This window comes from Dasypus novemcinctus, chromosome 3 (assembly GCF_030445035.2).
Source record: "Dasypus novemcinctus isolate mDasNov1 chromosome 3, mDasNov1.1.hap2, whole genome shotgun sequence".
Taxonomy (NCBI): Eukaryota; Metazoa; Chordata; class Mammalia; order Cingulata; family Dasypodidae; genus Dasypus; species Dasypus novemcinctus.
In genome coordinates, this window is record NC_080675.1 from 35,671,994 (window position 1) to 35,684,517 (window position 12,524).

At 40.3% G+C, this 12,524-nt stretch overlaps 1 protein-coding gene and 1 non-coding gene across 5 annotated transcripts in view; both read right to left on the reverse strand.

Moving 5' to 3' along the window:
• Window positions 1-1,357: 1,357 nt before the first annotated feature.
• The window catches only part of PSEN1 (presenilin 1), a 95,843-nt gene continuing 84,676 nt past the window's right edge, over window positions 1,358-12,524 (reverse strand). For all 4 annotated transcript variants that reach the window (XM_004466055.4, XM_004466054.4, XM_058293108.1 and 1 more), the window contains exons 9-11: window positions 11,084-11,257; window positions 7,125-7,243; window positions 1,358-5,898 (exon numbers count right to left, since the gene is read on the reverse strand). In XM_004466055.4, the coding sequence (XP_004466112.1) occupies window positions 5,743-5,898; window positions 7,125-7,243; window positions 11,084-11,257 (449 nt within the window). In that variant the 3' untranslated portion in view covers window positions 1,358-5,742. The remainder of the gene's footprint in view (window positions 5,899-7,124; window positions 7,244-11,083; window positions 11,258-12,524) is intronic.
• LOC111765977 (U6 spliceosomal RNA) lies at window positions 7,855-7,956 on the reverse strand. The gene has a single exon (XR_002798162.2). It is a non-coding gene; the product is annotated as a U6 spliceosomal RNA (small nuclear RNA).

Genomic DNA, 12,524 nt, shown 5'->3' on the forward strand with positions numbered 1-12,524 from the left:
AAAGGCCCCTGTGGTAGATTATCACCCTCCACAGTTTTTTGATAAGTTATTTAATGAAGGTGGTATACTCCAAGCAAATACGGAAACAGATGTGGTTAGCTAATTGTTTTCTCTCGGGTAAATCATCACAATTATTCAAGGCTCAATTACCCTTGGGTTGTCTCCTATACTTCTCTCCCAATTTTGTTTTTGTACATGTTCTTTGCCTTCTTGCCAATCCAGATTCTTCTCTTCTTTCCAAACTCAGTTCCAAACTTCCCATTTCTAGAGAAAACTCCAATCCTAAACCAATCTTCTGAGAGCCTCTCTGTTACTCTGCTTTCCACTTCAATTGATGCTAAGTTAACATTACACTCGTTTGTACTCAAATAGGTTGTCATTTCACTTTTATCCAGATGCTAAGCTGCTGGGGGGCGGGGCAGTCTAAATCCAACCCCTAACCCTTCCAACCCCTGCCCGCCTCCCCCCCCCCCGCCCCCAAACACACAGAAGAGTGTGCCAAGGAGAGCTGTGTGGGCTGGGCTGATTGAAACTTGTGACCCTTTTCTAGTGATGCAGGTAAGTGCAGCCTCAGTCCTCCTGCTCTTCAACACTGCCCAAGTGCGCACCTCAGGCTCATCAACAGCCCCTTTGTCCAGGCCGCCGCCAACCGGAAACCTCCCAGATCACGCGGACAAATCACGATACTTGTGTGTCTACACTCAGACACCGCCTACAAGCTTCGTGAACACAAATGAGGCCTCCATGCCAAAGGAGGGGACAGCACCTTCCCCGGCTTCCCAGTGCCTGAGCTGACGGAGCCAGGCACGCATCCATTTTTATCTGCTCCTTCTGGAAAAAAACTTTCTTTTTCCCTTCCATAAACCTATTTTTGACCAATCCTTCCCAATATTAGGTATGTTATTCACTGGTTAGAAACAAACGTTTTGTAGAGTTTGGAGGTAGAGTGATAGGACATACTAAGCCCTACCAAGTCAATAGCATGAATGTTGCTTTTTTCCATGGGTGTGACCTACCTACTTAATTTGTTTTTAAGATAATCCTCTAGCACATGAAATATTTATACAACATACATGTCCTGTACATGTTTTGAGTCCTTACATTAATATGAGCTAACATTTTAAGAAAAAACGTTTTTTCTTCTTCTAGAAACTAAGTTACTAAGAATAATTGTTTTGATGCATTTAATAAACAAATTTAATATTGGACCCTCAGAAGTGTGGCCTGCTGTAATCCACATCACCTTATTATAAGCAAATGCTAGAAAAAAAAGCATTTGTGTTTTTAAACCATTTCTCGATCATTTCTGAACAGTTCTCAGTTACACATCATACTTCCATGTAAGAAAACTAGCACAGCTGATTCATGCAGTCTTTATTAATTTGACAAGTACAGGAAACTCTGCAATCATCTATCAAAATTATATCTTACCAAGAATTTGGAAAGGTATTAAAAAAAGATGTATTCACAGTCTGTCTCATTTATTATGTACAAAGCAGTGTCTGTAGAAGCAAAAGCCAGACAATGAATACGTTGAGAGTAAATGAGCCCACGGAAACCCACACGCCAGCATCTCCAACCAACTGTTAACCAAGATAATCCTGCACTCATTACTCCAAACAGTTGATTTTGAAGCTGCCTAGTTTCGGCAATTACTTATTTCAAAAGGAAAATGGCTTTCTGGGAAATCGATCCTGCCACACAAACCAACCCGAAATGCTAACAACACATTCCAAGGGCCAGGTGGCCACCTGCCTTCCTGTGGCAACGTTGTGGCGTCCTGTGGGAGGCGCTGGGAGATGGCTTTGACCGTCAAGGACGGGGTACGTTTCAGCACCAGACTGCTCTTTAACACACAAAACTGAGGTTTTAGATGCCTGACTGGAATATGCTGTTGCTCTCGACTGCCTAAACTTCAATCTTGCTCAAGCAGAGCCGTTTCCTCCCAGCCAAGGAGTCCCTTGCAGATGGTGGCAACGGGATGATTCTGAGCCATGAGTGTGAGACAGCCTCGATGGTACACTCTGGCCTGCAATTCGATGGGGCCTTGAAGAGCTGAAAGCCAGTGTTTCCAATCTCCTGTGTTTGAGGAATTTAAAAAGAGGTGGGACGATCACAGGATCACTTCTAGGCTCAAACTGAAGTCGACGATATTGTTCCCATCACAGTTTTCAAGCCATTTCCCAAACTCAGGGTTCTACATAGACTATCCAAAAACAAATTCAGAGGAAAAGGAGTACTTTCTGAGAGGACTGGTTTCTGAGAGAATCATGTCACCTTTGTAACATCAATTTTATAAGCCTGCCTTCTCCTTTGTAGAACAAGACTATACACAATGCCAACAGATGTTACAATTTTCAGAATTGACTGTACCATGACAGTAGAGCCCTCAACAATGGTAACTGTGAGAAGCGGCTATTGACAAGTATCAGAGAGTTTAGGGATGTCAAAGATGTCATATTCCAGAAAACAAGAGGCTGCAGCTGCATTCTGAGGATATCTTACTCATCTCTGTATCCTTAATCTCCAGCGCATTGCCAGGAGTGTAGGAGACGCTGAGCAAATCTTTTCATAGTGGTTCCTGAGCTCTTTTCCTTCCAGGGTTGTTTCCAATACACGAAACCCTGTGGTGGGCCTGTCAGGGATCAGAGGCTTTCTTTAGATGCCTGCTACTGACCCTGCAAGAGCTTATTTGGGAGCTTAACTTCTGTTTCACATTCTGAAAATTATAATCAAGAAAACATATATGAAGTTGTGTGAGGTTAAATACAGGATAAGTAATAAACATATCATTTGTTTTGGGCATCTACTAAGGAGATTTTTAAAAATAAGGAAAAAAAAAAAAAAAAAAAAGGAGATCCAGGAGGTAAAAAGTAAAAATACCACATCTTTAGGTATTGCTTCTCTATTGAAATCAATAAATTGCTTAGTTATGACTGTTTTCTTCCAGGTGGCTTAGAAAACTTCCCTCTCTCCATTTTTTTTCTGATTGAGAAATGTAGTCATTTATAACAAGAGCTGTGACCCTAACCTAGTGAGCCTCAAAAACTGGAAGATGAGCCCTTACTCACCGGAGTACAACTCCTCTATAAATCTTCCAAAGATGGTTGCTATTTCCACAGGCTAGTTTGTAACACTATTCTGTACATAAATACTCTTCATTCTGTTAAGTCAGGCCCAGATACTTTTCTTCCTACTGTGTTTCCTTCCCTTTACAAAGCAAGTTATCTTGGCTGGTCACGTTTTGTTTTTGGTCTTCCCAAGCTCTAGTCAGCCCCCCTCCCCAGTGTGTGAGGCCCTAATCTCTGCGGGAATACTACTGTTCCCTCTGGTGACAAGGTATTTTAAGGAGGAAGGCCAGCATTTTGATATTTCAGGAATGACTGACCTGATTCTAAAAACATTGGAAGGAAAAGTTCAGTGGCTGAGATCAGTGATTTAAAGAAATAAAATGTGTTCTTCTGTATGCTGCTCTGTAACATTGCTAAGATGTGGCTCCGATTTGCGCAAAGTGACAGATTTACTGCAGTATTTCCACAGAGAATAAGAGTAGATAGGATGGATTTAAAGGCATTCTCTCACACAACCCCATACATCCTCTTCTTAGATGAACCTTGTCATGGAAGATAAAACACATCTGAGACCCTTGCACAAATAAACTACGCGAGATTAAGGTTCCCTTGAGAATGCTTCAAATCACAAACAGGCATTCAGGCGGCTCTGTTGAAGCTGTGGAATTGCATGTGCTTTCTAGAGGATAACACCCACAATGCCATGTTTATGAGGAGAACACAGAATCTTGGAAAAAGAGGCTAAAAGAAAAAAATAAACTGAGATGAGACAATGTACTACCCTAAGCCCCACTTTCTTTGCACAGTTCTTACTTTCCTGTAGTTCCCTACAGCCTAAAATGAGCCAATTTTTACTTATATGCAGGTTGGGCCAGCATGTTACTCCAAAAATTAGATTCTTCTAAAATACACCCATGTGACACGAGACATATATGCCAGTTCCAAGGAGAAGCCCCAAACAGGATCATATGATAGGCAGGGAGAGAAAATAGCAGGCAGAGGAAGGGCTGGCCCAAAGGAAAGAACTAAGTTTCTCATAAAGCTTAGAGCCTGATCACCATGGCTAAGGGTTCTGTGCAGGAAAAGAAGGGCTGTACTTTGGTAAGGCTTCACTGAGTGGGGTCATGTGCATGCAGGGTGATGGCTCTGTTCACATGCTTTGTTTGACTTCACTGCAGAGTCTGAACTCCACTGTCACTTCAGCCAGTATGTCCAATGCCCAATTCACGTGAAGATTCACTGAGATGAAAGGTAATGCAGATGGGGAACCACAAAGCACTCATTGTGAGGTTCTTGAGGCATAACCAGCATCTCCTCCTTACGAGCTGCCCATGGGACATGAGCTCATTCGGCCATTACATGCCTTTTCTTCCTTCTCTTAAGAGCTGCTTCTCCTCCTGACTCCACATTCTTTTGCAGCTCACAAAGAGAAATAACAATTTTCTCCAAAGTCTTGCTTTGTACTGATACAACTGACTCATAAACTTTATAAACCACCAGCTTTTGGCTATTAGTTCTAATTCTGATCTACTGCAAGAGACACAGGGTTATAGTACAAAAAGAAAAACCAGGACAGAAAGTGCTTCACCAGCCATTTTACTCTTCTTTAATTCTACTGTCTTTGGGCACATATCTTATTTGCTATTGAAGAAATTATGACAGCAAGACCGATAGCACTGATTCATAACACATTCTTTGCATCACACAAAGAGTAAAATCCCAGAATAACTGCATCATCTGCTACCATAACAGAGCGGTCTCATTTGCTGTATAAGAGAAATGCTTGTGGGTGGGAGAGAAGGGGACAGAAGGGGCCCCTGGGGTCAAGTGAGCTTACGAGTATGTCTGAAGATTAGGAACGTGGTGGAAAACCCAGAATTCACCTAAGGATGACAGGGAATCATTGAGCAATAGTTCCATTACTTCCAGAAATTACTGAATTTGGAACCTGAGATTAAGCCTTTTGATCAAACGCAAATAAATTCAAACTGGCCTTAGGAAAAAATGGCAACCATAGATGATAATGGAGTTTCAGTGCTTGAGAACATAAATTGTCAAAATCAACCTACACATCTGGCTTGACCCAAGGAGAAAAAAATCTTATTTAAAAATGACAAGTCTGCAGCAAAAAAGCTTGAAAGTGAAACTTTGAGCCCCTTTCCACCTTTCAATTTTGCTGCTGGTGCCTGCTCTCCTCACAGTACCTCTGGAAAAGGTTCAGAATTCAACAAATACAGATTAGGTTGATTTTCAACACGTAGTTTAAGAGTCCTGTTGGTTTAAACCACTTCACTTAACCTCTTGGCAATGGTAGTCCTGAGAGTCCATAGTGTTGGTAAAATCTACCTGTGACCAAGTGTCAAACTGCTGGTGGGAGCACAGCAACTTTTGGCCCATCATGTTTTCTTATTTCTGTCCCTCAAATCTGTTAGCTGTTGCACCAAGGAACTCAGTCCACCACGAAGAAGTATGTTCAAAACAATGTTCTGTAGATGCCTGCCTGCCCTTCAGTGTCCAATACTGCAAGAAAAACTTGAAGGGAAGCTGTGAAAAGTCCAGCTGGAAATCTTGAGTTTGTTAGATGTGGACATAGGAAAATCACCTTTGTCCTCCCCAGATCTTGTTATATAGTCAAAGGAGAAAAATCCATGGGATTCCAAATGCAAATATGCTAAATATAAAATTGATGGAATGCTAGTTGGTCCATAAAGGGCTGCACAAGATAATCTGTGGCAAAGTAGAAAACAAGCCCAAAGGTGATAGAAATGGGAAGAGCTGGCAATGCTTTCTTGAAAATGGCGAGGAGTAATAATGTAAGGCACAAACCCTGTGGAGAAGAGGGAAAAGACACAAACTCATAGATAATTATGAATCTGTTTACATGCAAAGCAATTCAATCACAAGTCTTGGTTTTAATTTAATTAACTGAATATTATCCCTTTGGGTTACATTTCAGAACAAGTATTTTCATTTACTCTGAAAAAAGAGCCATTAAAAAAATGTAGCCTCCAATAAAAAGGAAACATTTCTTTTCCTTTGCCCACAATGTTGATAATCTACCCCCTAATTCTAGGCTGGAAAAAAGAATCTGAAAATAAGTAAAAATGTCTTTTTAAACATTTAAATAATACTGAAATATCTGGTTGTCCTCTGTGATTTTAGTTTGGCTAGCTAAAATCCCAGAGGGAAAGACATTCTTTAAGTTGTGTGGGGCCCAACAAAAAGCTCTTCATAGAACAAACTGGTAACAGAAGCTTGTTCATGGAAAGTATACTGCTCCCTGGAAACATAGGGCAAGTATAATATGGTCCACTTTTCACTTTAGTGACTGAGATACTAATTATAAAATCTAGGGGCTGAATACTCCTTCAGTTTATCAAGAATAAATAATTTTTTCTGAAAAGATACAACAAAACCAATAAATAATTTCAGACCCATAAAACTAATTTCAAAAGAGAAAGAAAATACATGAAAAATTTAACTGGTCATATTGTGATCAATTATAAACGTCATCTAAATAAAAGCTCTTACCTCACTCACCTAAAATGCTCATAGTACATGCCAAAGATTATCATATCGTTAGTAAAAATACCAACCCCAGAGGATCACATGTGGGGTTAGTGCCTTATATCACTGTCCAAAGTAACACTGAAGGCCACAGGTTGTATTATTAAGCACAAAACAAACTCTCAGTGACAAGTGAGGATCTGCTCTTTTAAGATTGATCTCTAGCAGAGCTATTTTCATACCTATCTAGGCTGCTGAGCATGAGGCAGTACTTATCACATTTCCTGAGGAACTTTTTAAAAAAATACACAATTAAAACAAATTAAATAAGAATATCTCAGGGCAGGGCTCCTAGTTTCAAAAGCTCCCAGGTGATCTGTGGCTAGGGTAGAGAACTATTCAGGTGAGTCCAATTATCTGTGTTGTTAAAAAGCTCCCCAGGTGACTAAACACACCTGGAATTAAAACAGGACTGCCTTAGAGGGACAGAGCAATCAGAGTTTTAAGATTAGGAGTTCTGACTCATTTTTATTAGTGTATACTTACAATTAATATGGCTACAAAACAGGCGATGGTTGTGTTCCAGTCTCCACTGGCTGTTGCTGAGGCTTTACCAACCAGAACACTGTAGAAAATGAAATCTCCCAGTCCGAGTTTTACTCCCCCTAAAGAGGAAAGATTACAAACATAAAAAGGTTTGTCACGTTTTGCTCTGAATTCATAATTCAAAAACATGACTGTGCCACTCCACCCTACAATGAACGAGGAATTAGCTAGGTTTGCATGAGTGCTCACTCTCTCTGTTTTCTAAACTAGAAGTGAGTTTCAGATTCTATATGCCTGACTCTGGCATCCTAACAATCTAATAGATGCTGCTGTTCTCTATCAATAAAAGCAACAATAATAGTTATCTATCGAATGCCTGGCTTATACCTAGGACTTGAACCCCTCTCTATGAGAGGTATCATCTCCATTTAAAAAAAAGCTTTACTGAGGCATAATTTCCCTCATAAAATTCAACTATTATAAGTGTACAATTCACTGACTGTAGTAGATTTTATAGAGTTGTGCAACCATGACCATAATCGACCCATCATAACATTTCCATCACCCTAATAAGATACCTTGCGGTCATTTACAGTTTAATCCTCACTCCCATTATAACCATTCTAGTGGATGTGAAATGATTTCTCATTTCCCTAATGACTAATGAAGTGGAGCATATTTTCATGCACTTATGAGTCATTATATTATTTCTTTAGTGAAATGTCTACTCAAATTTTTTGTCCATTTTTCATTAGAATGCATGTCATCCATGCATAGGGGTCATGCTACTCTCTGTATTGCTCTAATTTTAGTATATTTATTGCTGAAGCAAGCACTCTACCCATTTTTAAACTGGGTTATCTTTTATTGAGTTATAAGAGTTCTTTATATACCAATTTTTTTCTTTCATGAATTCTGTTTTTGGTGTTGTATCCAAGAACTCTTTGCCCAACCCAAAGTTTATGAAGAGTTTTCTCCTGTTTCCTTCAAGAAGTTTTCTAGTTTTACCGCTTATATTTGGGTCTATGATCCATTCTGAGTTAATTTTTTTTTTTTAGGAGGTGCCAGGGATTGAACACAGGCCGTGGTGTATGAAGGAGGCACTCAACCACTGAGCCACACTGGCTTCCCTGAGTTGGTTTTTTCGTTTGTTTGGCTTGTTGTTAGACTTTTTTGTTTCTTTTTCAGAGCGCACTGGGAACCAAATCTGGGACCTCTCATGTGGGAGGTAGAAGCTCAAACACTTGAGACACATCTGCTCCCCACCATAAATGTTTTTCTTTAAGCAGTTAAACTTTATTTTTTTATAGCCAGAACACACTGGAACAACATATAAAACTAAGCAAAATTATGTTGTTTTTTTCTTTAACTAGCTTCTTCTGATTTCTTTAATCAAAAAATGCATGGCCAAACAACTAAAATCATAGCAAAGGAAACGGCTTAACTTAGACATAATGAATTATATTCTCTTGCTAAGTATCAATGCTGGAATTGGCTGCTAGTATTTCACTGCTATTTGCCAATGTTAGTCTAGGTAACATTTTCTTTTATCCAATTCTGAAAAATAATTTTAAGTAATTATGGTATTCCTTTAATATTAAGAAGGTTTGTGGCATTTTTGGGACTTGGAGTTGTCCTGAGTGGTGCTGCAGGGACAATTGTCGGACATTGTATGTCCTCCCATGGCCCACTGGATGGAACATGGGAGAGTGTGGACTATGGTGTGGGCCACAGGCCATGGGGTGCAGCGATGCCCAGAGATGTACTCACCAGATGCAATGGATGTGTCATGATGATGGGGGAGAGTGTTACTGTGAGGGAAGTGGTGGGGTGGGGGCGGTGGGGGTGAATGGGGACCTCATATTTTTTGAATGTAATATTTTTAAAAAAATGAATAAATAAAATAAAAAAGGTTTGCTGATTCGCTATCATTTTACTTTTCTACTTCAAAACCCCTTCCTCCACTTAAAGAAACCAGCAAAATCCATCTCCCTCCCAGTCCTTTCTCTGCAGGGCACATTTCTACTCCTGGAAACAGGCCAATTTTACCACTATGATAATTGTTAGGTCTATTAGTGGTACACTTAGAATGAGCCTGTTACTGGCATGCCATTTGTAGGAAATTCATTCTGAAATTTGCTGGAAGACCAACTGCCTTCACACGAAATAAAGTTGTTTTACATTTCTAATTAAGAACTCTATTCTAAGTTATCTGATTATGTGTGATTTTTAAATGATGCTCTGGAGACATATGTGTCTTTTAATAACCAAATTCTAGTATAAACAGACTTTTCTGTGAGTAACCATGAGTCTGATTTAAAACAATCATAAGGTGAAGCGGATTTGACTCAACTGATAGAGTGTCTGCCTACCACATGGGAGGTCCAGGGTTCAAACCCAGGACCTCCTGACCCGTGTGGTGAACCGGCCTACGTGCAGTGCTGATGTGCGCAAGGAGTGCCGTGCCACACAGGGGTGGCCCCGTGTAGGGGAGCCCCATGTGCAAGGAGTACGCCCCATAAGAAAGACCACCCCACGTGAAAGAAATGCAGCCTGCCCAGGAGTGGCACCGCACACATGGAGAGCTGATGCAGCAAGCTGTGCCACTGACAAGAATACAAGCGGACACAGAAGAGCACACAGCAAATGGACATAGAGAGCAGACAACTGGGGGGGGAAGAGGGGGGGAGCCGGAAAGGGGGAAGGGGAGAGAAATAAAAAAATAAATCTTTAAAAAATAAAACAATCAGATGATTATGTGTGTGCTGGACGCTAAGGTGATGAAAGAATGTCAATTGTTAGTTTATAGTGGCCACAGGTAAAGAAGTATTGATCTGAATTTAGCAGGGGGAATACTTGGGGTTTCCTTTAGAAAAAGTTGGAGGTGAGGAAGAGGAAGACAAAAATTTGTGATGAAAGGGAATCTTCAAATTGGAAAAGACAGTCATGGAAGCAGGCTGCTGCTATGCTTAGCAGCTATATTACTTCTTTCTTTTGGAAACAGACACTTTGAGAGAAGAGGAGAGAAACGTAAGAGACAATTTAATTATTTTAGTAACTTTGTAGGCAGAAAAAGCATCAGAAGAGGCAAGCTAAAGCCTGGCTATAAGAGCCGGCAAATTACTTCTAGCTCCCTAGCAGTGTGAAAGTCACAGGCCACAGCTGGGCTCTGACATCTGGAAAATGCAGCCAAGCACCAAACTCATGGACGTGCCCTGGGAAAGAACTGATCTGTTAAGAGTCAAGGTTAGCTGTAAGAAGAGTGTTGCTCAAACTGAAGGATAAAGTTACAGTTATTATAACTAGTGATGAAAGAAGCTAAGGAATCCAGGTATTTGTGTTAAAAGCTACTTAATATTTTGCTATAATGTTTTAAATCAGGAGTTTCTTTTTTGTGAAAAAGAAAAAAATAAGGGTAACAGTTAGAAAATGTGCTCATCTCTAAGACAAACTGAAGAAGTGACTGAGGCCTAACCAAGGGATTCTACTGAATGAGAGCAACCTAAGAAGCCCCAAGTGCTAACACAGCATCAGACACTGAGGAAATACTTGCACTTCTGCCCATATCCTAAATCCCTTTGATTTTCTTTAAAATTAATAAAATATAGTGCTTGCAACAAAGGGAGTAACAATGTAAAAGGTTGAAACATAGAAATCCACAGATCTCTGTACAGCAAGGAGTGAAATATACTAATGAAACTTTTTACACAAACATATTGCAGCTATGACATCTTAACAGAATAACAATTTCAAAACATTCTTTTACGTTCTAAAACAAAGGCCAAAACATCAGGCTGCAAAGGCCTAACTAGGAAAACCTGAGGGGCAGAATTTAGCCCATTAATAATAGGAAAAGCACCAGTTGCTAGAACTGGTAATTCTCACTAAAAGCTGTAGTATTAGAATTAGACAGCAATACCCTCAGTTCACTTTATACTTGGAGGTTGAGAAGAACATACTTTCCTCTGGGTCCTCGCTGGGTGGGACGGTGCTGGGAAGTTCTTGCACAGCAGCTCGGGATTCAGGTGTAGATCGATGAGGACCCAAATGAGTGTCCCTTTGGGACTCCCATTCTTCGCTGAAGCCTCCATCATCGCTCTCTGCAATAGTGGTTTGTGAGTCCCCTTCTGTGCCTTCAAGAGAAAGTGGAAAATGCAGCCCTCATAGTTAGGAAAAAACCTGAATATCTTTAAGAAAATTACATGGATACAGTAACCACCTAATGGTTATTCCCTCTAAGTCAGCAGGCACTTAAACCACAAATCATGGGCCATAGCAGTGCTTACTGGCTGCTTACCCAACAGCCATTCCCTTCTTATTCCCTGAGGGCAGAGCCCTGATTTTATTGGAGTTTCCACCCCTCTAGTGGTAAATCCTGACAAAAACCAAGCCAAACATGACAATCCCACCACTCTTCTTCCCAATGAAAGGTCTAAGGCTATGGACTTGACTCTAGGCAATGAATAGTGAGGGCAAGTCTGTTGGGAATTGTTGGGGAAATTTTTCTCACTCTTTCAAGAGAGGATCAAGAAAGGAACAAACAGCCCCCCATCTTCTTCTGGATGTTTTCTCTGGACATGAGCCTTGCAGTCACAGCTGTCACCTTGTGAGCATGAGGAATGACAGGCAAAGGACCAAGCCCATGTGCTAAGGATGGCAGAGTAGGAAGATGAAAAGAAGCCTGGTCCTGATAACACCATTAAGCCACAAAATTAACCAAGCCTCAAAGTGCCTACACTGTCCCCAGGACTTCCTGTTGTATGAGAGAATACATAGCCTCTTTTGTTTTAAGGCACCTGAGTTGGGATCTTTTGTTCTTTGTAACTGAAAGCTTCCCTTGGCACTCGCCACTGGCTTCATTGACTAAATTATAAAAGTGGATTTATTATGGGAGAGTTAGAAAGGGGGTAGGTGAGTCATTTCTTAGTAATAGCTGTTAATCTAATTTAATGGTCGTATGATTGTCTATACTTGCAAATTGTGAGCATAAACTGACAGTCTTGAAAACCTTCCTTTCCTTAAAAATAATTAAAATATATGTGAGAAGTTCATAATACTTTTTTCTTCCTTTATTTTTTTTAAAAGTAATACATCTTCATGCAGAGGTAGATTTAGCATGAAACTAATTAAGTTTCTGCTCCAGGACCTTACTTGGATTGACTTCTTATGGGAGGGACCTTAGCAACTCTGTATTTCTAATTTTGTGTTCTTTTACTTATGGAACCTTTGCCCCCCACCTCCTCACCCAAACTGTATAATCATTGGGCCCCATAAAACTTGAATGTTCTCTGGTGTCAAATTATAAAAATCATATAATCATAAGGTTTATAAACAAAAATAGCTCTGCTCTGCCCCAGCCCTCCTTACTCCTGACCCATCCTCACTCCCACTTTCAACATT